Genomic DNA, 27,229 nt, shown 5'->3' with positions numbered 1-27,229 from the left:
ATGCATTTAAGGATATTATTAAAGGGACACTAAACCCAGAAAAAAACTTATCTTCAATCAAAATATCGATTTATTTCAAATAGTTATGTCATTAGCATTGTTTGTCAAAGTATTACCGTTCATTAGTAATCTTATATCAAAAATAGATATATTTCCAAACCCACCAACAGCTATTGTTTTCTAACCTCAAATCCTGAACGATAACCCAGGTTATCAAAATTGTGATTTTTTTGAGGCTATGCGCATGCACGATATCCCGGCACGTCATACTCTACGTCACTCACAGCAGGCAGGCAGACCCGGCGTATCAAAATCAAACAGAGCAGATGAATACGCTGAACATAGCAGGTAAGAGCTGAGCGCTGCACTGCGAGAATCTCCCCAACAACGAGCATTTATTCTTTATTTATAGCACATTATGAAAAATTATGAATGAAACACATATTTATTTCAGTAGAAAAGATATATTATATACCTTACTTTATTTTAAGCTTAGCACCTAATTTGAAAATATGTCAGGTATAAATTTACTAAATTGATATTTGAATGTATCCTAAGCCTACACTACTGCATACACAAATACGTATCTAAAGTTGAAAAACATAATTTGCTAATAACAGTCAACCTTCAAAAGCGCATGTGTGTCTTTCCACTGTATGTGTAAGTGTGATATCAGGGATGCGAGTCAACGGATTGCAACGCGCATGCGCATGGTGACAACATCGTCACATAATGATATGCACGAAATAAGAATACTATTGGAAATTGGGTTTGGTCGTTCACAGCCCATATTAGAGGGTTGGCTATAATGACGTCCTCTGCAAAAAATATTATTTCATTTTATAGCGTTTCTAAAGATCGTTGAACTGTGAAATTAGGTAGGTGATGAAATATAAATGTTATTGATAGTAAATTAATGTTCAGGTTGTGGCAAAAAATGTAAAGTTTTGGAATCCTTTAAGATTAATGTAAAGACTATGTCCCTTGTAGTTCTAACTAGAAAAGCTTTATGGCTTAAATTTTGGTCTGCAGGCATGGTTTCCAAGAACAGATTATTAAATGTTTCTTTTCAAAGGAAAGTTCTGTTTGTTTCTGGCTTGGATTCAATCATTTCCACGGTTACTTTGGATAAGGAAGCTTTCCTTCCTCAAGATAAAATCCAATCCAAGGATCCAAGGAACTGGACTACAATCCAAGGATCAGTAGTCCAGTTCTAAAAAGATATAATCTTCCAAGCCTTTCTGGAAACCAAGTCTAAAGTCTAAGCAGAACAAAAAATCCTCTACCAATTCTAAATTTGCATGAAGGTGCGGCCACCGACCCAGACTCTGTTCTGGCAGGGGGCAGATTGAGTCTTTTTCAATTTCTGGTTTTTATTTGTATAGGACTCTTGGATTTTAAACATCTCCCAGTGCTTCAGGATAGATTTTCAAACCAGGCTTCCTCGAGGACAATTCCTTCTGTCACATGTACCCAAAAATCCATCAAAGGCAGTCGCCCTTTTTTGTGCATTTAAGATCTGGAGAACATGAGTGATTTATCCTGTACCTGTCTCAGAACAGGGTCTGGTATTCTATGCCAACCTATTTATAGCTCCAGAGAAGGAGGGAACATTCAGACCCATACTGAGTGCCAACATTCAAAATAAAAACAATTCGTACAATTTTACCCATGATCCAACAGGGTCAATTCATGTCCACAATAGATCTGTTGGACACATACCTTCATATCCCCATTCACAAGGATCATTATCAGTTTCCTACTTTTTGCTTCACAAGTATTACCAGGTAGTTGTCCTATTTGGTCTAGCCACAGCTCTCCGCATTTTCAAAAAGTTTTTGGGTACCTTGTTTGTTGGCAGCCATTAGAAACAGAATTTCTGTAGCTTCCTACTTAGATGACATTCTGGTTCAGGATCCATCCTGGTTGGAAGTTAAATGTCCCTAAGAGCTCTTTGTCTCTAACTACCAAGGTGTTTGCATAGACTCAGTGGCAATGGGGCTTTCCTTAACAGACACTCACAGAATAAAACTTCAGAAAGCATCTTAGGTGTACTGCTTGTCTAACTGTAGCTCAATGCATGGAGGTGGTAGGCCTAATGGTGGCGGCATCGGACGCAATTCCGTTTGCTCGCTTTCACTTATGTTCTCTTCCAACTGTCTATGCTAAAGCAGTGGACAAGGAATTGTCTTCAGTTAGACCAAATAATTGTTCTAGATTCCTCAGTTATGCAATCTTTATCTTGATGAATAGACAATCCGACTTTAACAACTGGGGCATCTTTTCTATGTCAATCTTGGGCTATAGTGACAATAGATGCCAGTCTTTCCAGATGGTGTGCAGTCTGGGGGTCTCAGAGTGTAACGAGTCTGGTCTCCTCAGGAGGCAAGGTTACCAATGGACATTTTGAAACTCCTGGTGATTTTTCGAGCTCTTTAGTCGTGGCCTCTCTTGAAAATGGAGGAGTATATCCATTTCCAGTCAGACAATGTCATGGCTGTGGCATATATTAATTATCAGGGAGGAACTCGGAATCATATAGCATTGAATTCTCTCAGATTTTAATCTGGGTAGAGCACAATCATTGAATTCTGTCAGCAATTTATATTCCTGGGGTAAAGAATTGGGAAGCAGATTATCTCAGTTGCCCGTCTCTGCACCCAGGGGAGTGGTCTCTCAATCAGAGAGTTTTCAGACAGAGAGTTGCCAGGTGGGGTCTTCCATAAATAGACTTGATGGCCTCTCACCTAAATCACAAGCTTCCAATTTATAGTGCCAAATTCAGGGTGCCTTAGTAGGAGCATGGAATTTTCATCTAACATATCTATTCCTGTTTGTTCCTCTACCCAGAATCATAGCTTCAATCAAACAGAAATCTGCATCAGTTATTTTAATAGCACCAGCTTGGCCCTGCAGGACCTGGTATGCCGACTTGATTCAGATGTTCAGCTCTCATCCTTGTTCCTCTCACAGCACCAAGACCTATAGTTTCAAGGACCTACATTTGACGGCGTAGAGGTTGAACAATTAATTTTTAAACATGGAGGTTTTTCAGGCATTGTCATTGATACTCTTTTACAGGTGAGAAAGCCAGTAACTAGAAGGATTTACTACAAGATATGGAAGATATATTTTGCATGGTGTGAGTCTAGAGGTTTCAGTTTGCATTCCTTTAGTATTCCCAGAATTCTTCAATTCCTTCAAGATGGTTTGAATAAAGGCTTATGGCTGAGTTCATTGAAAGCGCACATATTGGCCAAGTTTCCTGACAAACATTCATACAGGCCCTGCTTAGAATTAGACCTGTTTTAAAACCCATTTCTTCTCCATGGAATTTAAATGTAGTTCATTCTGTTCTGCAGGGTCCCGGTTCCCCTTTTGAACCCATGTATAGTATAGATATTAAGCTTCTGTCCTGGAAAGTTAATTTCCTTTTAGCAATATCTTTATCTCAGAGAGTCTCTGTACTCTCAGCCTTGACATGTGAATCTTCTTTCTTAATTTTTCACAAGGACAAAGTTGTACTTAGTACCCAATATTATTTCTTAACACAGGTTCTTTCCTCAGAAAATATACATCAAGAGATTGCTGTTCCTTCTTTGTGTCCCAGTCCAAAGGAAATGCTTCTTCATAACCTAGTTGTAGTGTGAGGGCATTAAAGTTCTATCTTGAAACTACTAAATATTTCAGGCAGAGCACAAGTTTGTTTTATACTGGTCCTTGTAAGTGGCCTTCACTTGGTTAAAACAGGTGATTCATAAAGCTTACTTGGTGGCAGGAAAGTTGCCCCCTTAACGTATTACAGCTCATTCCACTAGATCAATTTCTATTTCATGGGCTTTCAAAAATGAAGCGTTGGTGGAACAGATTTGCAAGTCTGCAATTTGGTCTTCCTTACACACTTTTGCCAAATGTTACCGTTTCAAATTCTTTTGTTTTAGGATGGTAAGAATCCACAATACTCCGCCCTATTTCTATTTGCTTTTGGCTGCCGTTTTTTATTTGCACCTCTATATACCCTGCTTTGTCTTTCCAACCTGTCTGTTTCCTTTTCCTCTGCTTGACTATACGTTAAACTGAGTAGTACAGGGAGATGACGGAATTCAATCCCACACATCAAGGCTCATGGATTCTCACCACCCTGAAAGAAAAAATAATTTATTAGGCAAGCATAAATTTTGTTTTTCTGGGAACAGTATTCCCATACCTGCTATTCAAATCCATTATTTCTCCTCTAAGCTGTTCAATTAATTAAAATAGCAGGATATATACTTTGCATACCTGGGTATTAATTGCTCACTATATTATAGGAATGATGACCGCCACAATTCCAGGACATGCAAATGTAACAATAAAAATTGATTTAATCAGCACATGGATATATTTTTTTAATACATTTCTGAAAAGGTCCCTTATATAGGTTGTTAAAAAAAAATGTTTGTTAAGAAATACAATATAGCAACAACATTTCAGACAAAGCAGCATTTCGCTACATAATGATCTGTTACATACCTCTTAATATATTCCACATCAGGACACATGCTTAGGGCGGAGCAAGTAGGAATGGCCTCTAGCAAGGTACATACCAAATGTATTCTTATGTAAAATATTACCCATGTCTAAGGGCCCCATTTTCTACTTACTATGGCCATTGGGTACTTTGCACATGCAAAATACACTCAGCATTCATCTTGAATGGGGAAAGAGCCAGTTTACACAGGAGGTTGAATGTTCAGAGCACTCAGCAGCTGTGATTGGATTCAGTTACGTAATGCTTTAATGTACTTAGATGGGCAGTTACTTAAGAGGCAGATCATGTTTGGTCTATTGTTCTTTAAGACAATTGTTAGAATAGCACATTTTATAGAAGTGTTGTGATAAATGTGTGGCTTGCTATTTCTAATATTGCTGCCTGGTACAATGGATAAAAGCTTCCTAATAAAACTGGCCAGTCAGTGTATGAATGCTATCAGATAAAAAGACAACAGAGTGTGCTTTTTTCTCTCAGAAATGGGTGGGTAATAGCAGGCTTGGTTTACTAAAGCAATACTGTAAGTTTGGGTCCATCTAGTGGCAGCTGTACAAAAATACATGCTTAATCCAACATCTAGTTACTACTGGAGAAACACTGGTTTTCCTCAATCTCTTCTGTATAATTTACAAATACTGGCCTAGATTTAGAGTTCGGCGGTAGCCGTCAAAACCAGCGTTAGAGGCTCCTAACGCTGGTTTTGGGCGCCCGCTGGTATTTGGAGTCAGTGATTAAAGGGTCTAACGCTCACTTTTCAGCCGCGACTTTTCCATACCGCAGATCCCCCTACGCCATTTGCGTAGCCTATCTTTTCAATGGGATCTTTCTAACGCTGGTATTTAGAGTCGTTTCTGAAGTGAGCGTTAGAGCTCTAACGACAAGATTCCAGCCGCCTGAAAATAGCAGGAGTTAAGAGCTTTCTGGCTAACGCCGGTTTATAAAGCTCTTAACTACTGTACCCTAAAGTACACTAACACCCATAAACTACCTATGTACCCCTAAACCGAGGTCCCCCCACATCGCCGCCACTCGATTAAAATTTTTAACCCCTAATCTGCCGACCGCCACCTACGTTATACTTATGTACCCCTAATCTGCTGCCCCTAACACCGCCGACCCCTGTATTATATCTATTAACCCCTAACTTGCCCCCCACAACGTCGCCGCAAGCTACTTAAAATAATTAACCCCTAATCTTCCGACCGCAAATCGCCGCCACCTACGTTATCCCTATGTACCCCTAATCTGCTACCCCTAACATCGCCGACCCCTATGTTATATTTATTAACCCCTAATCTGCCCCCCACAACGTCGCCGACACCTACCTACACTTATTAACCCCTAATCTGCCGAGCGGACCTGAGCGCTACTATAATAAAGTTATTAACCCCTAATCCGCCTCACTAACCCTATCATAAATAGTATTAACCCCTAATCTGCCCTCCCTAACATCGCCGACACCTACCTTCAATTATTAACCCCTAATCTGCCGACCGGAGCTCACCGCTATTCTAATAAATGTATTAACCCCTAAAGCTAAGTCTAACCCTAACACTAACACCCCCCTAAGTTAAATATAATTTTTATCTAACGAAATAAATTAACTCTTATTAAATAAATAATTCCTATTTAAAGCTAAATACTTACCTGTAAAATACATCCTAATATAGCTACAATATAAATTATAATTATATTATAGCTATTTTAGGATTAATATTTATTTTACAGGCAACTTTGTAATTATTTTAACCAGGTACAATAGCTATTAAATAGTTAAGAACTATTTAATAGTTACCTAGTTAAAATAATTACAAATTTACCTGTAAAATAAATCCTAACCTAAGATATAATTAAACCTAACACTACCCTATCAATAAAATAATTAAATAAACTACCTACAATTACCTACAATTAACCTAACACTACACTATCAATACATTAATTAAACACAATTGCTACAAATAAATAAAATTAAATAAACTATCTAAAGTACAAAAAATAAAAAAGAACTAAGTTACAGAAAATAATAAAATATTTACAAACATAAGAAAAATATTACAACAATTTTAAACTAATTACACCTACTCTAAGCCCCCTAATAAAATAACAAAGCCCCCCAAAATAAAAAATTCCCTACCCTATTCTAAAATACAAATATTACAAGCTCTTTTACCTTACCAGCCCTGAACAGGGCCCTTTGCGGGGCATGCCCCAAGAATTTCAGCTCTTTTGCCTGTAAAAAAAAACATACTATACCCCCCCCCCAACATTACAACCCACCACCCACATACCCCTAATCTAACCCAAACCCCCCTTAAATAAACCTAACACTACCCCCCTGATGATCTTCCTACCTTGTCTTCACCATGCCAGGTTCACCGATCCGTCCTGGCTCCAAGATCTTCATCCAAGCCAAGCGGGGGCTAGACATCCACTGAAGAAGTCCAGAAGAGGGTCCAAAGTCTTCCTCCTATCCGGCAAGAAGAGGACATCCGGACCGGCAAACATCTTCTCCAAGCGGCATCTTCTATCTTCTTCCATCCGATGACGACCGGCTCCATCTTGAAGACCTCCAGCGCGGATCCATCCTCTTCTTCCGACGACTAGACGACGAATGACGGTTCCTTTAAGGGACGTCATCCAAGATGGCGTCCCTCGAATTCCGATTGGCTGATAGGATTCTATCAGCCAATCGGAATTAAGGTAGGAATTTTCTGATTGGCTGATGGAATCAGCCAATCAGAATCAAGTTCAATCCGATTGGCTGATCCAATCAGCCAATCAGATTGAGCTCGCATTCTATTGGCTGATCGGAACAGCCAATAGAATGCGAGCTCAATCTGATTGGCTGATTGGATCAGCCAATCGGATTGAACTATATTCTGATTGGCTGATTCCATCAGCCAATCAGAAAATTCCTACCTTAATTCCGATTGGCTGATAGAATCCTATCAGCCAATCGGAATTCGAGGGACGCCATCTTGGATGACGTCCCTTAAAGGAACCGTCATTCGTCGTCTAGTCGTCGGAAGAAGAGGATGGATCCGCGCTGGAGGTCTTCAAGATGGAGCCGGTCGTCATCGGATGGAAGAAGATAGAAGATGCCGCTTGGAGAAGATGTTTGCCGGTCCGGATGTCCTCTTCTTGCCGGATAGGAGGAAGACTTTGGACCCTCTTCTGGACTTCTTCAGTGGATGTCTAGCCCCCGCTTGGCTTGGATGAAGATCTTGGAGCCAGGACGGATCGGTGAACCTGGCATGGTGAAGACAAGGTAGGAAGATCATCAGGGGGGTAGTGTTAGGTTTATTTAAGGGGGGTTTGGGTTAGATTAGGGGTATGTGGGTGGTGGGTTGTAATGTTGGGGGGGGGGTATAGTATGTTTTTTTTTACAGGCAAAAGAGCTGAAATTCTTGGGGCATGCCCCGCAAAGGGCCCTGTTCAGGGCTGGTAAGGTAAAAGAGCTTGTAATATTTGTATTTTAGAATAGGGTAGGGAATTTTTTATTTTGGGGGGCTTTGTTATTTTATTAGGGGGCTTAGAGTAGGTGTAATTAGTTTAAAATTGTTGTAATATTTTTCTTATGTTTGTAAATATTTTATTATTTTCTGTAACTTAGTTCTTTTTTATTTTTTGTACTTTAGATAGTTTATTTAATTGTATTTATTTGTAGCAATTGTGTTTAATTTATTTATTGATAGTGTAGTGTTAGGTTAATTGTAGGTAATTGTAGGTAGTTTATTTAATTATTTTATTGATAGGGTAGTGTTAGGTTTAATTATATCTTAGGTTAGGATTTATTTTACAGGTAAATTTGTAATTATTTTAACTAGGTAACTATTAAATAGTTCTTAACTATTTAATAGCTATTGTACCTGGTTAAAATAATTACAAAGTTGCCTGTAAAATATATATTAATCCTAAAATAGGTATAATATAATTATAATTTATATTGTAGCTATATTAGGATTTATTTTACAGGTAAGTATTTAGCTTTAAATAGGAATTATTTATTTAATAAGAGTTAATTTATTTCGTTAGATAAAAATTATATTTAACTTAGGGGGGTGTTAGTGTTAGGGTTAGACTTAGCTTTAGGGGTTAATACATTTATTAGAATAGCGGTGAGCTCCGGTCGGAAGATTAGGGGTTAATAATTGAAGGTAGGTGTCGGCGATGTTAGGGAGGGCAGATTAGGGGTTAATACTATTTATGATAGGGTTAGTGAGGCGGATTAGGGGTTAATAACTTTATTATAGTAGCGCTCAGGTCCGCTCGGCAGATTAGGGGTTAATAAGTGTAGGTAGGTGTCGGCGACGTTGTGGGGGGCAGATTAGGGGTTAATAAATATAACATAGGGGTCGGCGATGTTAGGGCAGCAGATTAGGGGTACATAGGGATAACGTAGGTGGCGGCGGTTTACGGAGCGGCAGATTAGGGGTTAAAAGTGTAATGCAGGGGTCAGCGATAGCGGGGGCGGCAGATTAGGGGTTAATAAGTGTAAGGTTAGGGGTGTTTAGACTCGGGGTACATGTTAGGGTGTTAGGTGCAGACTTAGGAGGTGTTTCCCCATAGGAAACAATGGGGCTGCGTTAGGAGCTGAACGCTGCTTTTTTGCAGGTGTTAGGTTTTTTTTCAGCTCAAACAGCCCCATTGTTTCCTATGGGAGAATCGTGCACGAGCACGTTTTTGATGCCGGCCGCGTCCGTAAGCAACTCTGGTATCGAGAGTTGCATTTGCGGTAAAAATGCTCTACGCTCCTTTTTTGGAGCCTAACGCAGCATTTGTTTGAACTCTCGATACCAGAGTTAAATTTATGGTGCGGCCAGAAAAAAACCCGCGGAGCGTTAACAGCCCTTTTACCGCCGAACTCTAAATCTAGCCGACTATGTTTGCATGTTACCTATTTGATTTTGGTTTGTGTGCATCACATTTGGACTAGCCATCTAAAAGCAATTTTTAATTATTATTTTTATTTACTATGTTTTTATTCTGTTTTTGTCCTTCAGGCACCTCCAAAAAAAAGAAAGATTGAAAAGCCACGCAAGCCCGTAATGTTCACTGTACTGGAATCAACTATAAAGTTATTAGCAGTGAAATCTCCGTCCACCATTGAAGTTTCAAAAGCCATGGTTGTGGTTACAGAGTGGATAAAAAAGATACTTACAGATTTAAAGGTATTCTAAATTTTGCATTATTTTTTTAAAATACTTTCTCACTATGATAGCAGTGTTTTGCAACATTGTTTATAGCAGTGTTATACATTGTTGCAAATATAAATAACAAAAAGACTCTCAGTCCCAAGTATCACTATTGAGTAATATGGTCTTTCAAACAGATGTAGTCCATATAATATTTGTAGTTTCAATGATGTGTAGCTTTAGATGAAAAGAACACAGTTCATGTGTCATAAAATTAGTTTAATAAATGAAAGTGATATCACTCACCAACGTTGTGCTTAGTCCCGGAGGGGCACCATGGAAGATCTCCACTCCCAACCTGATGCTCAAAAGCACACAGCAGATACATGGAGTGAACAGCTCTAATCCCTTCATCAATGGAGTACTGCGACTAGAGCTTTTGACCTACCTTTGTACTTTATCTCAGAGGGACACTGTGGTATCTTTCCATTCCAAGCCCAATACTCCTCACTCTGTGCTCTCAAAGGTCATAGGGCATAAGCAACACAGTTCTCATACTGAGGGAGTTCCACTGCAAACTCACAACCTCACCCTCAAGGCCCCTCCCAACTTCAACACCGGGTGGAAACACTCAGCACCTATAAAGACACACTGTATTTAAAGAACAGCGGTTCCTCCAGCTACCTCATCACCATACGCCAGGAATGATGTAGGCACAGTGCATTATGGGACATGGAGTCCTCCAATACAATGCAACAAAAAAAGTCCATGCACTGTTTTAAAAAAATTAAATATGTATCCACTTTATTCAAATACTTGTTAAATAAATAAACAGTGTAAAGCAACAGGATAAAAACACAATGAAATGTGTTTTTACTAAGTAAGCCGTATTCGTGGATCCTAAGCCCTTCCTCATTAAGGGTGTGTGTTTAAAGCTAAAAACATTAAATGCTAGTGCTATTCATAAAAATCAACTGAGTCCTTAAAGGTATATACAAGAATGTAAATATAGAAACATCAGCATACCTTTTCAGCATTAAATCAACTGGAGATTCAAATCATATAACAAATAGGTAAATATTATTCACAGTATGGCCAAGATCATAATAAACATCCTCATGATGCTTCCCAATAAATCAGAGTATTCACTCCCAATAATTTATAATATCATTTTATATATATATATATATATATATATATATAATATTAAATTTATTATTAAATATCCAAATACATATTTTTAGATTTGTAAGATCATAAGAAAATGATTGAGTGGAGCGGTATTTTGCGTTAAAGAGATACTTAACACAAATTTTTTCTTTCATGATTTAGATAAAGCATGCAGTTTTAAGCAACTTTCTAATTTACTCCTATTTTTAAATTTTTCTTTGTTCTCTTGGTATGTTTATTTGAAAAAGCAGGAACCGGCCGATCTTTGGTTCAGCACCTGTGTAGCGCTGTAGCCACCAATCAGCAAGCACTACCCAGGTGCTGAACCAAAGATGGGCCAACTCGTAAGTTTACATTCCTGCTTTTTCAAATAAACATACCAAGAGAACGTGGAAAAATTGATAATAGGAGTAAATTAGATAGTTGCTTAAAATTGCATTATCCATCTAAATCATGAAAGAAAAAAATTGGGTTCAACATCCCTTTAACTTTGCTAGAAGTAAGCTACTTGAAGTAAGTCAAAAGTATAAAATTTTAGCATGAGTGCTAACCCAACGCACACAAAAAGCAGAGGTTAGAACATTACGATGCCTTTAACGTATTCTCCCATAGAAGTCAAAGGCTCAAGAAAAATATTTAAAAAAAAAAAACACCCAATTCGCACATGAAAACCCGATTGCATTTTCTCAAGTGTGCTAACTTGACATGAATAAATAGGAATATTTCACATTCCAATGTTCTTCACATAGTCAAATATGATATATATGTTATGGGTAAAGTCAGATATTGGGTAATCCTAGGATAACCCGGGTAGAATGGACATTACAGCTGTGGGTAAAGCCCGATATAAGATTATAAATCCCCTCAGAGTGCATGCGCTTCATTGAGTCACTGCAGCAAACATATATCGATGCACTGTAATTCCACCATCTCCACTATGTTTTTTGCCACCGCCTGGGGGGTTCAAACCTCATTCCCCAAGGTTCACTTGGTGTGGATGCCAGATGATCGTCAGGGCGCCTTACTTGAACCCCCCTGACGGAGGCAAAAAAGATAGTGTAGATGTGAAAATTACAGTACATCGTGCTTTACACACAGCTGGTTTTTAATGACTGTTGATTTGTATAAATAGCACTAGCATTTATTGGTTTAATGTTTTTAGCTTAATAAACACGCCCTTAAAGGGACACTCAAGTCAAAATTAAACTTTCATTATTCAGATAGAGCAGCAATTTTAAACAACTTTCCAATTTGCTTCCATTAAAAAAAAGTCCAGTCTTTTTATATTTAAACTTTGAGTCACCAGCTCCTACTGAGCATCTACAAGAACTCACAGAATAAGCATATATGCATTTGTGATTTGCTGATGGCTGTCACATGGTACATGTATACATTTGGGATTGGCTGATGGCTGTCACATGGTACAGGGGGAGTGGAAATAAACATAACTTTTAAAATTGTCAAGAAAAAAAATCTACTATTCATTTGAAGTTCAGACTAAGTGCTATTGCATTGTCTTGTTATCTTTCATTTGTTGATTATGAAATTCTCCTGTGTTGACTGGTCCTTTAATGAGGAAGGGGTAGGATCTATGATTACGGCTTACTTAGCCGAAACGCATTGGATTGTGTTTATCCTTTTGCTTCCCACTGTTGTTGTTTTTTTATGAGTATTTTAATAAAGTGGATACATATATTTCATGTAAGCATTGGTATAAAATAAGTGTTTATAACACACTTTAGCACACATTTCCAAGTATCTGTATGTATGTATGTATATATATCATAAATCCAAGAAAAAAATCACTCTCTGGGTTTAACTAAAACACAATTTTACTCACGTGACGTTTTCGGGGTATTCACCCCTTTCTCACAAACGTCACACTAGTAAAATTGTGTTTTGGTTAAAATAAGCTATATTAACTTTTGTGCACCCTGGTTTGTGATATCAGAAAGTTTGGAAATACTATAGATTTGGAAATACACTATATATATATATATATATATATATATATATATATATATATATATATATATATATATATATATATATATATATATATATATATAGTGTGTATCTCTTTTTTTCTCTTTCTTTCTCTTTTTTTTCTCTTTCTCTTTTTTTTCTCTTTCTCTCCCTTTCTCTCTTGCTTTTGCTTTCTCTCTCTTATATAAGTATAATATCAGTGTTTTAGCCAATATTAATCTAAGATTAGCTAATATTAACAATTTTTGTTGTACAAATTATAATCAATTTATGTTCATATATGCAATTGATATGTGCTTTGGGTAGCTTAAAGGGTCAGTAAACCTTAAAATTAATGTTATATAATTCTGAAAAACTTTCTAACACATAATATTCCCTTTTCATTTTTAACAAAAAAAGCCGTTTTACAGACCCGCTCTCTGCGCTCTACAGGAGCGAGCTGCACTTAATCTTATGGCGCGGTCGGGCCGGGCTGTGACTATACAGCTGGCCCGATACGCTGTGAAAAAAAGCAGACCCGCTCAGCAGAGCGCAGAGAGTGGGTCTGTAAAACGGCGTTTTTTGTTAAAAATGAAAAGGGAATATTACGTGTTAGAAAGTTTGGCTAATATAATGTTATATAATTCTGCACTATGTGCAGAATTATATAACATTAATTTTAAGGTTTACTGTCCCTTTAAGTAACATTAGTATTAAATATATATATATATATATATATATATATATATATATATATATATATATATATATATATATATATATATATATATATATATATATTGCAAAGTATTACAGTGCCTCATACCCAGACACATGCTGGCAAAATGTTGTTATTTTTGTAGAGAACTTTGTGTGTGTGTTATAGATAAATACATTTTAAGAAAAAAAAAAACTTTAAGGGACAGTCTACTCCAGAATTTTTATTGTTTAAAAAGATAGATAATCCCTTTATTACCCATTCCCCAGTTTTGCATAACCAACATGGTTATATTAATATAAGTTTTTACCTCTGTGATTACCTTGTATCTAAGCATCTTCTGACAGCCCCCTGATTACATGACTATTTATTATCTATTGACCTGCATTTTAGCACATTAGTGTAGTATCTGCCACAAGCCGCAGGCGTGATCACACTGTTATCTATATGGCTCACATGAACTAGCACTCCCCTTTTGTGAAAAGGAAATAAAAAAGTGTGATAAGAGGGGCCTTCAAGGGTTTAGAAATTAGCTATTGACTTGCATTTCAGGCATTTAGTGCTATTTCTTAAATAACTCAAGGTGCATGAGCACGGTGTTATCTATGTAGCACACATGAACTTATGCCCTCTAGCTGTGAAAAACTGCCCAATGCATTCAGATAAGAGGCAGCCTTCAAGGTCTTAAAAATTAGCATATGAGCCTACCTAGGTTAAGATTTCAACTACGAATACCAAGAGAACAAAGCAAATTTAATGATAAAGGTAAATTGGAAAGTTGTTTAAAATTACATTCCCTATCGAATAATGAAAGTTTAATTTTGACTAGACTTTAATATTGGAGGGGTGTCTTATGCATAGGGTAAAAATCTTGATTTTTTTATTTAATTTATAGTGGTTCATAGAAAATGTTGTATATTGTATGTTTGAATAATAATGTGTAAAAGAACTGACTTTTTTCCCCAAAAAAACACTTTTATAGGTTCAGCATAAACCTGTACCCTGTGAGAAGGAAGAAGAATGTCTATTCCTTACAGCAATTGAGAACTCCTGGGTTCATATACGCAGGAAGAAAAGGGACCGCATGAGGCAACTCAGGGAGCTACCTCGAGCAGCTGATAACTTTGTTCAGACTAGTAAAGAGCAAAAAGCAATTCACAAAGAGACTTCAAAGCAAGATGTTCAAACTCCAGAAGATGTGTCTGCTCCCCATGACTCTCAGAACAGCAGACATACATCAGTCCCCTTTAACCATAGTACTACCGGGTCACATTCCCAAACTGAAGAAATCAACTCTGAAACCATAGAAGTTGATGACATATCAAGGCCAGCAGAGGGCACTGTGCACAATAAAACTGACGAAGCGCATGACTTCAACAATGATATGAAACCTGACACTGAACAAGAGGCACCGGCAACCCAGCACAGGGAATCTCCTTTTCTTTTTAAGTGTTTGATGCAGGTGAAAAATCAAGTTGGGGATGCGTTGGTTGAGATGCACTGGGTAGAAGGCCAGAATAGAGACCTGATGAACCAACTTTGCACATATTTACGCAATCAGATTTTTAGGCTTGCTACAAGCTAGTCTTTCTGAAACTGATGTCCCCAAAAAAAATGTTTGTGATACATTCTGAAATGTTCTCATATTGGATAAAGAGTTCTGTTTAAGTCCACTAGTTAATTATTTTTTATTATTTAGATTGTTTGCACACATAGATTTAGTTTTATTTGTATTATAAAAAAATTAAAATAATATGCCCCTAAGTTAACAAATAAACATTCATTTCTTTGATTCTTACGCTTTAGTTTGTTTTCGTGTGCCTGTTATTTTTGGTTGAGTAAAGTTTTATGATGAATTTTGCATATGGCTTGTGAGTCTGAAAACATCATGCACCTATTCAAAAAAAAAATTTTTCGCCATTACAAATTTCCCCCGAATGTTGTTAATGCTGTTTTCTTCTTAAAACGGGGAGAGTCCACAGCTGCATTCATTACTTTTGGGAAATACAGAACCTGGCCACCAGGAGGAGGCAAAGACACCCCAGCCAAAAGGCTTAAATACCTCCCCCACTTCCCTCATCCCCCAGTCATTCTTTGCCTTTCGTCACAGGAGGTTGGCACAGAAGTGTTAGAAGATTACGGAATAATCTCTTATGGCGGGTAGTACTCTTCGAGATGGGACTGGAGTTTTAAGTAGTCCTGTCAGCCTCTCAGTGAGAGCATGGATGAATGTTAGAGTCTGGAGATGCCTCGAGAGTCTTTCTGCGAAACCATCCCGACTCATATTAACAGCTCCATAAGCAATCAGCGTTGACGAGTTTCACTGCCTGCTTTCTTCACTCAAGTCCATGTCAGAAGTGACACTACTATCTGTCAAACTTAAAGGACCGTGTTACTGTTCCATGGCATAGATTCCAGTAAGATAGTTTCATTTTCCTTTCACTGTGGAAATATAATGTAATGATAGAACACAGGATCTCAGTGGGACTCCTTTATTTTTATGGAATCTGGGGTTAATATCTCCTGAAGGGGGGATTATTGAACAGTGGGGGACTTTAATCATATTTGTTATGTGATTCTGTCTGCTTATGTGTAGTGATGTTGGGGCTCATGGCTTTGACGGAACGTACAGGTTTTTCGAGCTACACCGTTCTTGAGGAACTGGCATGCTTTTCCTTGGCCTGTTGGTTGCACCTTGTGACCGTGCATAGTCACGTTTTCGTTCTCCATTTCCTTATTCTTGGCCAAGTGTGGAGAGGGTCTGTTCTCTACTTGTCTTGGTCATAGGAGGTGGTGAGTGCCCCAGCCATTGGGGGTGTGAGGTGCCAGTTATTTTTTTTCTAACATTTGTCCGGTCAAGTTATGGAGGATTCTGATTTTTCTGAGGAGGATTTCTCTGATTCAGATTCTGTTTCCTGCTTAGATTGTATGGAGGCCAGGGTAATCCAGCCCAATCAATTATGTTCCGTATGCTATAATAGAGTGCTCTTTTCTTCCTCTGGGGAGAGATTAGAGACCGCTGACCCGTCCGCCTATGAGGATTCTGTGTCCTGTGAGATGCGTTCCCTGAAATTTTCTGTTCCTAAACGGGCAGTTGTGCCAAATACCGTTACCCCTTCTCCGGAAGGAAGTTTCTTCCACCAGAGGTTGCTACTCAGTTGCTCATGGCCATATTTTTGGCGTTCGTGCATTTATCCGTGTCCTCTTAATCTGGGGACGCCAGGTGAGATGGGTCCTTCCTCTGGGGGAGCGGTTCCCTCTAAGGCTTCAGGGGTACAGTCGTCAGGGTCGGGGCCTTCGAATGCTCCGCCGAAGAGATGAGTTTTGCCTTTAGATTCAGACTGACTTGCCTGAGTGTACTGCTGAGGCAGGTATTGGAGGCTTTGAAGGATTTTAGAATTAAATAAATTCGGGGGTGACAGAGTTAAAAAAGTAACAGGTATGATTTAGGCTTTGAAGGATTTCAGTCTTTACCACTGGATCCTCAGTCTTTTGTTTGTGTATCTAATCCCAGTTCTGAGCTCTTGATGAATCAGGTCTCTGACAGGATGGCCCTGTTCGTGTTTCTATTCCTTTTTGGCGTTTTCACCTGCGGGTGCTGCCTACTTTATTTTGATCTGGTTAGGATGTGTTTCTTTTTTTTCGGAGCTCGAGGCTGTCATAATATCCCTTTTAGGAATTTCTTTTCTTCTCTGGGTTTTTGATACTTGCGATTTTATGGTCGCGATGGTTGTTGCTTCCGGTGGAAGTCACAAAAAAAAGTTAAGACAATGTTTAAGCCTCAGAGCTTATTTCGCTGTCGTTTGTCTGTTTATTTAGTCTATTCCTGCTAGGGGTTTATTTAGTCTATTCCTGCTAGGCGGTTTTTCCAGACCGGATAGAAAATAAAATATAACTTTTATTATGAATTGCTCTTAAAATAAGGGTAACACACAAATTAAAATCGACACTAGCACTATCATGTAATCAGACAATATATATTCACTCAGTGGAGGACTGTAATATACGTGGCCTATAGTAAATGATTATGAGCCCCCAAAAAAATTGGCTATATTAACTGAGCTATACTTGGAATAGTGGGTCCCAAAATGCTGTGTATGTTTAATCAATCTATAACATACACACTCTGTAAGAATATAGGGATACCCTGTTAATCTTAGTATATGTAATGTGAGCCAGGAATAATTCCTCTTATCCCTACATGCTTTTAACAACTGGTAGCTGCTGTTCAATCTTGTTTGGACAACCTGTCCTCTCTTGTTGAATAATACGTTTGTATTCGTTTAAGGGCTATATTGTATAGTATTCTAGAGTTGCCTCTGTGTGACTGTATAGTGTCACGGTTTATAGTGTGAATGAACGTTAAGATTAAAGGAGATTTGGTTCAAACGCAACTCTGGTATTATGTAAAGTCTTTAACGGTTGTCAGTGTAGTTCTGTTTGTACAGTATAATCTCTGTGTCCCTCCAGTTCATATATACATGAGGGCTGCCTGAGAACCAACGTGCGCTACAAATACTATTGTATTAGTGATACTTGTAACTCAAAATTACAATATATTTTGTTTGGAGACAACACCTTCTCTATGTTTCCCAAATGAGTCACAATTTCAATTCTGCTATGTGTGCGCTACAGACATACAACTTAAATTCCAGTATCTTGGTTGATGGATTTAGCCCAGGCAGTGTCTGCGACATAGCATTGGGGTTTTGATTTCTGTCTGAGCAGTCTTTTCCTTTGGATACCGGTTGGGGGTTCATTCTCCAGTGTTTGGTTCTGATCTCCCGGTGTTGGGAGATTTTTAACCTAGTACACCGGGGCACTTTTGTCTTGGTCTCATCCCTGTCAGCAGGGTGAGAGTGGGGCAGAGAATTTTCCTTCCAATTATCTTGGGGGTTTCTCTTTCCAGTCGAGCATTTTGCTCTGAGGTCTGGTTTGCTAGCTTCATACCAGTCGGGACCTCTTAGTGAGTGAATTATGTGTGACTTACTGAGTCTCTCCTGTGTAGACAGGAGGGTCTCGATTTGGTGGTGGGAGGCCCACCATGGCTCTTGGTGGCACTTTATTTTCTGAGCATGCTCTTTCAGAGCGGATGTTACTTTCGATTGTCCATTTTGTTCTGTCTATCCAGAGGTTATCGACTGTGGATTTGAGGAAAGCAGATCGAGTTCTCATCTGAGGTACACTGGCCTCGTGGCCTCAAAATTGGTTTTCTCCAACATTGGTGTGTCCGGTCCACGGCGTCATCCTTACTTGTGGGGAATATTCTCTTCCCCAACAGGAAATGGCAAAGAGCACAGCAAAAGCTGCCCATATAGCCCCTCCTCAGGCTCCGCCCCCCAGTCATTCTCTTTGCCGCTCTGAACAAGTAGCATCTCCACGGAGATGGTGAAGAGTAGGTGGTGTTTAGTTGTAGTTTTTTATTCTTCTATCAAGAGTTTATTTTAAAATAGTGCCGGTTTGTACTATTTACTCTAAAACAGAAAAGGATGAAGAGTTCTGTTTAAAAGAGGAGTATGATTTTAGCAGCAGTAACTAAAATCAATTGCTGTTCTCACGCAGGACTGTTGAGCCCAGAGAACTTCAGTTGGGGGGAACAGTTTGCAGACTTTTCTGCTCAAGGTATGACTAGTCCATTTTCTAACAAGACTGAGTAATGCTAGAAGACTGTCATTTTCCCTCTTTGGGATCGGTAAGCCATTTTCTTAGACTCATAACAGAATGAAGGCTTATTAATGGGCTATATACTGGTTGACACTCTTGTGGGCTAAATCGATTGCTTTATTCAATATTTATATGCGGTTTGAAGTGTTTTTAAAACCTGAGAATAATTGGGGAACGTTTTTAGGCGCCAGGCAGTCGTTTAGACACCTTCCCAGTCAGGAAGGGCCTTTCACTCTAGTAGGCAGAGTCTCATTTTCGCGCCATAATTGCGCATTTTCTTTTGGATGCAGTGCATGCAGCTTCATGTGAGAGGGTCTGGTGGCCATTAAAAACGTTCCTGGAAGGCTTATTTTTGTGTCGAATAACCCCCAAGGACAGGTGAAGCTGCAGCAAACGCTGTGGCTGGGACTGTAGTGGGTTTAAAGTTGCTAATTGATAAAACAGCTCCGGTTTCCTCATTTAAGGGGTTACAATCTTGAAAATTGGGGTGCAATGCTTTTAAGGCATTAATACACTAGGGTGCAAATTTGGTAAAGATCGGATATTTCCTTCATAGTTTTTCACATATCCAGAAATAAAGTGTGCTCTGTTTAACATTTAAAGAGACACTAACGGTTTTGTTTAAAAACGGTTTTATTGCATTAATAGCCTGTATAAGCCTGTCTAACATGTCTGTACCTTCAGATAGATCATGTTCTGTATGTATGGAGGCCAAGGTGGCCCCCCCTTCAAATGTATGTGATAATTGTGCCATGGCGTCCAGACAAAGTAAGGACAGTACTGTCACATTTAATAAGGTTGCCCAAGATGATTCCTCAAATGAAGGTAGTGGGGATAGTTCTTCATCCTCTCCTTCTGTGTCAATACCAGTTATGCCCGCACAGGCGATTCCTAGTACATCTAGCGCGCCAATGCTTGTTACTATGCAACAATTAACGGCAGTAATGGATAATTCTATAGCTAATATTTTATCCAAAATGCCAGCATTTCAAAGAAAGCGTGATTGCTCAGTTTTAAATACAGTAGAGCAAGAGTGCGCTGACGATAATTTATCTGTCATACCCTCACACCAGTCAGAATTGGCAGTGAGGGAGGGTTTGTCGGAGGGAGAAATTTCTGATTCAGGAAGAATTTCTCAACAGGCAGAACCTGATGTTGTGACGTTTAAATTTAAGTTAGAGCATCTCCGTGCCTTACTTAAGGAGGTACTAACTACGCTGGATGATTGCGACTCTTTGGTCATTCCAGAAAAATTGTGCAAAATGGACAAATTCCTAGAGGTCCCGGTGCACCCTGATGCCTTTCCGATACCTAAAAGGGTGGCGGACATAGTGACTAAGGAGTGGGAGAAACCAGGCATACCTTTTGTCCCACCTCCTATATTTAAGAAAATGTTCCCCATGGTCGACCCAAGGAAGGACACATGGCAAACAGTCCCTAAGGTTGAGGGGGCAGTTTCTACGCTAGCCAAACGCACAACTATTCCCATTGAGGACAATTGTGCTTTCAAAGATCCTATGGATAAAAAATTGGAGGGTTTGCTTAAAAAGATTTTTGTTCAGCAAGGTTTCCTCCTCCAACCAATTTCGTGCATTATTCCTGTCACTACGGCGGCGTGTTTTTGGTTCGATGAACTAGAAAAGTCGCTCAATAAGGAGACTCCATATGAGGAAGTCATGGACAGAATTCACGCACTTAAGTTAGCTAATTCCTTTATTTTAGATGCCGCTTTGCAATTGGCGAGGTTAGCGGTGAAAAATTCAGGGTTCGCAATTGTAGCGCGCAGAGCGCTCTGGCTAAAGTCTTGGTCGGCGGATGTATCTTCCAAGACAAAATTGCTTAATATTCCTTTCAAAGGTAAGACCCTTTTTGGGCCAGAATTGAAAGAGATTATTTCAGACATCACTGGGGGAAAGGACCATGCCCTCCCACAGGATAGGCCTTTTAAGGCTCAGAATAAGTCCAATTTTCGTTCCTTTCGTAACTTCAGGAACGGACCGTCTCCTAAATCTGCAGCCTCCAGACAGGAGGGTAACGCTTCCCAGGCTAAGCCAGCTTGGAAACCAATGCAAGGCTGGAACAAGGGTAAACAGGCCAAGAAGCCTGCTGCTGCTACCAAGACAGCATGAAGGGGTAGCCCCGATCCGGGACCAGATCTAGTAGGGGGCAGACTCTCTCTCTTTGCTCAGGCTTGGGCAAGAGATGTTCCGGATCCCTGGGCACTAGAATTCAAGGAACTTCCTCCAAGGGGAAGGTTCCACATGTCTCGCTTATCTTCAGGCCAGATAAAGAGACCGGCATTCTTACATTGTGTAGGAGACCTGTTAAAGATGGGAGTGATACACCCTGTTCCAACAGCGGAACAAGGTCAGGAGTTTTCCTCAAACCTGTTTGTAGTTCCCAAAAAAGAGGGAACTATCAGACCAATTCTGGATTTAAAAATTCTAAACAAATTCCTCAGAGTTCCATCGTTCAAAATGGAAACCATTCGAACAATTTTACCTACAATCCAGGAGGGTCAATATATGACTACCGTGGATTTAAAGGATGCGTACCTACATATTCCTATCCACAAAGATCATCATCAGTTCCTAAGGTTCACCTTTCTGGACAAACATTACCAGTTCGTGGCTCTTCCGTTCGGTTTAGCCACTGCTCCCAGAATTTTCACAAAGGTGCTAGGGTCCCTTCTAGCGGTTCTAAGACCGAGGGGCATTGCAGTGGCACCTTATCTAGACGACATTCTAATTCAAGCGTCGTCTCTTTCCAAGGCAAAGGCTCATACAGACATTGTTCTAGCCTTTCTCAGATCTCACGGGTGGAAGGTGAACGTAGAAAAGAGTTCCCTGTCTCCATCAACAAGAGTTCCCTTTTTGGGAACAATAATAGATTCTTTAGAAATGAAAATCTTCCTGACAGAGGTCAGAAAGTCAAAGCTTCTAAACGCTTGTCAAGTTCTTCACTCTATTCTGCAGCCTTCCATAGCTCAGTGCATGGAAGTAGTAGGATTGATGGTTGCAGCAATGGACATAGTTCCTTTTGCTCGAATTCATCTAGGACCATTACAACTGTGCATGCTCAATCAATGGAATGGGGACTATGCAGACTTTTCTCCCCAGATTCAAGTAGACAAGTTAACCAGAGACTCACTCCGTTGGTGGTTGACTCAGAATCACCTGTCTCAGGGAATGAGTTTCCGCAGACCAGAGTGGATCATTGTCACGACCGACGCCAGTCTATTAGGCTGGGGCGCGGTCTGGGACTCCCTGAAAGCTCAGGGTCTATGGTCTCGGGAAGAGTCCCTTCTCCCGATAAACATCCTGGAACTGAGAGCGATATTCAATGCGCTCCGGGCTTGGCCTCAACTAGCGAAGGCCGGATTCATAAGATTCCAGTCGGACAACATGACGACTGTAGCTTACATCAACCATCAGGGAGGAACAAAGAGTTCCTTGGCGATGAGAGAGGTATCCAAGATCATCAAATGGGCGGAGGATCACTCCTGCCACCTATCTGCAATTCACATCCCAGGAGTAGACAACTGGGAGGCGGATTATTTGAGTCGTCAGACTTTCCATCCGGGGGAGTGGGAACTCCACCCGGAGGTCTTTGCCCAGTTAACTCAATTATGGGGCATTCCAGACATGGATCTGATGGCGTCTCATCAGAACTTCAAGGTTCCTTGCTACGGGTCCAGATCCAGGGATCCCAAGGCGACTCTAGTGGATGCATTAGTGGCGCCTTGGTCGTTCAACCTAGCTTATGTGTTTCCACCGTTTCCTCTCCTTCCCAGGCTCGTAGCCAGGATCAAACAGGAGAAGGCCTCTGTGATTCTGATAGCTCCTGCGTGGCCACGCAGGACTTGGTATGCAGACCTGGTGAATATGTCATCGGCTCCACCATGGAAGCTACCTTTGAGACGGGATCTTCTAGTACAAGGTCCATTCGAACATCCAAATCTAGTTTCTCTGCAGCTGACTGCTTGGAAATTGAACGCTTGATTTTATCCAAGCGTGGGTTTTCAAATTCAGTGATAGATACTCTGGTCCAAGCCAGAAAACCTGTGACTAGACAGATTTACCATAAAATATGGAAAAAATATATCTGTTGGTGTGAATCCAAGGGATTCTCATGGAGTAAGATTAAAATTCCTAAGATTCTTTCTTTTCTCCAAGAGGGTTTGGATAAAGGGTTGTCAGCGAGTTCTCTAAAAGGACAGATTTCTGCTTTATCTGTTTTGTTACACAAACGCCTGGCAGCTGTGCCAGATGTACAAGCTTTTGTACAGGCTTTGGTCAGAATCAAGCCTGTTTACAGACCCATGACTCCTCCTTGGAGTCTAAATTTAGTTCTTTCAGTTCTTCATTCCATAGATATCAAGTTACTATCTTGGAAAGTTCTGTTTTTGGTTGCTATTTCTTCTGCTAGAAGAGTTTCTGAATTATCTGCTTTGCAGTGTGATCCACCCTATTTGGTGTTCCATTCAGATAAGGTCGTTTTGCATACCAAGCCTGGTTTTCTTCCAAAAGTTGTTTCCAACAAGAATATTAACCAGGAAATAGTTGTTCCTTCTCTGTGTCCGAAACCAGTTTCAAAGAAGGAACGTTTGTTACACAATTTAGATGTAGTCCGTGCTTTAAAGTTCTATTTAGAAGCAACAAAGGATTTTAGACAAACCTCATCTTTGTTTGTCGTTTACTCTGGTAAGAGGAGAGGACAAAAAGCTACTGCTACCTCTCTTTCTTTCTGGCTGAAAAGCATTATCCGATTGGCTTATGAGACTGCCGGACGGCAGCCTCCTGAATGAATCACAGCTCACTCCACTAGGGCTGTGGCTTCCACATGGGCCTTCAAGAACGAGGCTTCTGTTGATCAGATATGTAAGGCAGCGACTTGGTCTTCTCTGCACACTTTTGCCAAATTTTACAAATTTGATACTTATGCTTCTTCGGAGGCTATTTTTGGGAGAAAGGTTTTGCAAACCGTGGTGCCTTCTGTTTAGGTAACCTGATTTGATCCCTCCCTTCATCCGTGTCCTAAAGCTTTGGTATTGGTTCCCACAAGTAAGGATGACGCCGTGGACCGGACACACCAATGTTGGAGAAAACAGAATTTATGCTTACCTGATAAATTTCTTTCTCCAACGGTGTGTCCGGTCCACGGCCCGCCCTGGTTTTTTAATCAGGTTTGAAAAATTTCTTTCTCTATACACTACAGTCACCACGGCACCCTATAGTTTCTCCTTTTTTTCTCCTAACCGTCGGTCGAATGACTGGGGGGCGGAGCCTGAGGAGGGGCTATATGGGCAGCTTTTGCTGTGCTCTTTGCCATTTCCTGTTGGGGAAGAGAATATTCCCCACAAGTAAGGATGACGCCGTGGACCGGACACACCGTTGGAGAAAGAAATTTATCAGGTAAGCATAAATTCTGTTTTCCGGTTTAGCAAGCTGTAGGCTTGGAGTTTTGAATCCTGCTGTGACAGGTTTCTTAAATTCTGAGGAGGTCTTTTGTAACCTTCTTATTTTTGGCCATGTCGCTCTTTTTCGAGGATGACTTGATTCTCTCTGAAATGGACGTTTGATGAGACTGTTGCCCTTTTTTATGCCCAGGAGTGAGTCTGCACGGTTTAGAGGCTTCGCTATCTAAGAGTTCCCTTGTTGTGGGAACCTACAGGGTTAAGGTCTTACGCCTTCCGGGGCAATTTGCGAGGGTTCGCTGAGACCTAGTCGAGAGAAGGTTTTTCTTTCTGGTAGGTTTTCGGTCTTCCCTTCAGTTTGTTCTGCTTCCTCGTCTCCTATTCTAGGCTTGGAGGTCTCCCTTCTGTTGTCGGGAGGAACTAGCTTGTCTGGATTTTCTTCGGGTCTCTAGAGTATCTTCTTCCCCTCTAAAATGAGCTGGTGAAGGGTTTGTCAAGCTAGTTCTTGATCGAGGGGCAGCCTGACAAGATAATCTGGGTTGGCCTAGCTGCCCAGCAAGCGAAAAGTTGCAGATGGACCCAGTTATGGTTCCTTCTCTGGTATGTTTTCACAGGTAGTTTTTTCCTATCTGTTGGTACTTGGTTCAGAAATCTTTGATCTTCCCAGTGTTAAGTTATTTTGTTAGCGCTCTGCCTGCGGCAGGGTTGGCAGGTCTATTTCCTGTTCTTTTGGGGTTGGATTTGTCCTTCAGGAGTTACATCGTTTTTTCCTTTGTACCTGTACAGGAGGGGGTTGTTGAATCTTATTTAAGGACCTATTTCATCTGTTGTGGTGTTTCCACGTGTTATAATTCATGTGTTGCAACTATTACAATATGTTTTCCTTCTTGGGTTCTCCCTTCTAATAGGGCTGTCCATTGTCCAAATGGGATGAGGTTCACCTTTTTTGGGGGGGGGGACTCTTACCTTAAATTTTCTGTCAGACTTTATAAGAACGTTCTGTTTTTTTTTCTTTTCTTTAAGATCTTGGGAGTGCAAGGTTTGGAAGCTGATTAACTTCCACCTTGTTGGTGGAGGTGTGTGTTTAGCTGGCTTTAGGAGACAGTGGGACACGAGCTTCCTCAGAGGTCTATGACTCAGTTCGAGTGCAGTAACATCTTTGGGGGTCTCTGACATGAGTTCCTATGGTTCTAATTGTTGGGCGGCTACTTGGTCCTCCTAACATCCTACATTCTTTTCTTTAAGTTTTGCTTCTATGGAAGCCTTTGGGAGTTGTTTTTTTTTGCAGCCTGTGGTGCCCTCAGATTGGGCCGCCTCTTATTTGTCCCTCCCGTTAGCATTCAGTGTCCTCTGTAGCTTGGGTATAATTTTCCCAACAAAGAAAAGGTAAGTATATGCGCTGAACTATATGGGATCAGACCTCTCCTAAAGAACACAGCTTCCTCTATGTTGTTTTAAAAGTTTACAAAGTTAACAGGGGAGTATTAGGAGGGCACTAAAAATAAGCCTAAGGCTCCCAAAGTAGTATAGAGTTATAATCTCAGACAGTATGTGTATAACATAAACAGGTTTAGTTTATTTTAACAATTTGTTGTCAATAATTAAAAATAGGGACGTCTCCCTTAAAAATACATATATGAAAGAGAATATCTTTGCTCTCTAAAAGCAGTATATATAAAAAGTCGTTTGATTTAATACAGTGTAGAAATCACTGGGTATTTGGACACTATAAAAAAGCTCTGAAAAAATGTGTATTTAAAAAACTACCACCTATGTATATATTACATCCTTATATGGTGATAGCAGTCTTGCACACAGGTCTCTAAACGGAGAATAGTTTTTTAAAAGGTAAGTTGTACGTATAGGAGGTGGTATCACAATGTAGTTTTGTAATTTAGGCAACAATATATGATCTTCTATGTATCTTATTTGTGTACCTTTGTTTTACATGAGATCAAGCGGACGCCATTCTCTCCTGTATACCTGCACTTCAGACTCGTTCTTTTATGCTGATATGACATTAAGCCTCCAATTGGACGCTCACTGTCATGTGACTTGGTCTCCTTCGTCACAGATTGTTACAAATAGTAACAACATAAAGTTCCTAAACACAGTACTTGATACAATAATGTTACCTTATTCGTAGTACTTGCTCTTAGTGTTAATAACACGCAAGCTCTCACGCTAATTGCAGGGTAGTTTGTATCAATGTTTCAAGAGGATGCAAAATGCCAAAGTTTATTGCGTTATTCTTGGCGCAAGATTTTTTTTGGTGTGAAGGTATGTCCGATGACGCAAATTCGTCGTTTTCGGCATCTTAGTTGACGCCGAGTTCCTTGCACAAGGTTGCGTTGTTAATGACGCAAGTCTGTCATTTTCGGATGTTGTTAGCACCAAAAAAATTTCAGTTACGTTGTGCGTCATACTTCGCGCCAAATCATTTCATTATTTAAAGCCCCATTCCTATATGCCTCTTGCCTTTTTTCTATGTCAGAGGGCTATGCTGTTTGCATTTTTTACCAATTCCTGAAACTGCCATATAAGGAAATTGGTCATTTTGCTTTATATGTTGTTTTTTCTCTTACATTTTGCAAGATGTGTCAATCTGATCCTGTCTCAGAAATCAC

At 39.9% G+C, this 27,229-nt stretch overlaps 1 protein-coding gene across 2 annotated transcripts in view; it reads left to right on the top strand.

Annotated features, from left to right (window-relative positions):
• The window catches only part of METTL16 (methyltransferase 16, N6-methyladenosine), a 471,205-nt gene extending 455,885 nt beyond the window's left edge, over positions 1 to 15,320 (top strand). For both annotated transcript variants that reach the window (XM_053706275.1, XM_053706274.1), the window contains 2 exons: positions 9,538 to 9,705; positions 14,505 to 15,320. In XM_053706275.1, coding sequence (XP_053562250.1) covers positions 9,538 to 9,705; positions 14,505 to 15,107 — 771 coding nt within the window. In that variant the 3' untranslated portion in view covers positions 15,108 to 15,320. The remainder of the gene's footprint in view (positions 1 to 9,537; positions 9,706 to 14,504) is intronic.
• Positions 15,321 to 27,229: the final 11,909 nt, after the last annotated feature.

This window comes from Bombina bombina, chromosome 3 (assembly GCF_027579735.1).
Source record: "Bombina bombina isolate aBomBom1 chromosome 3, aBomBom1.pri, whole genome shotgun sequence".
Lineage (NCBI taxonomy): Eukaryota > Metazoa > Chordata > Amphibia > Anura > Bombinatoridae > Bombina > Bombina bombina.
Note: the sequence above shows the minus strand (reverse complement) of the source record. Positions and strands in the feature narration are given on the sequence as shown.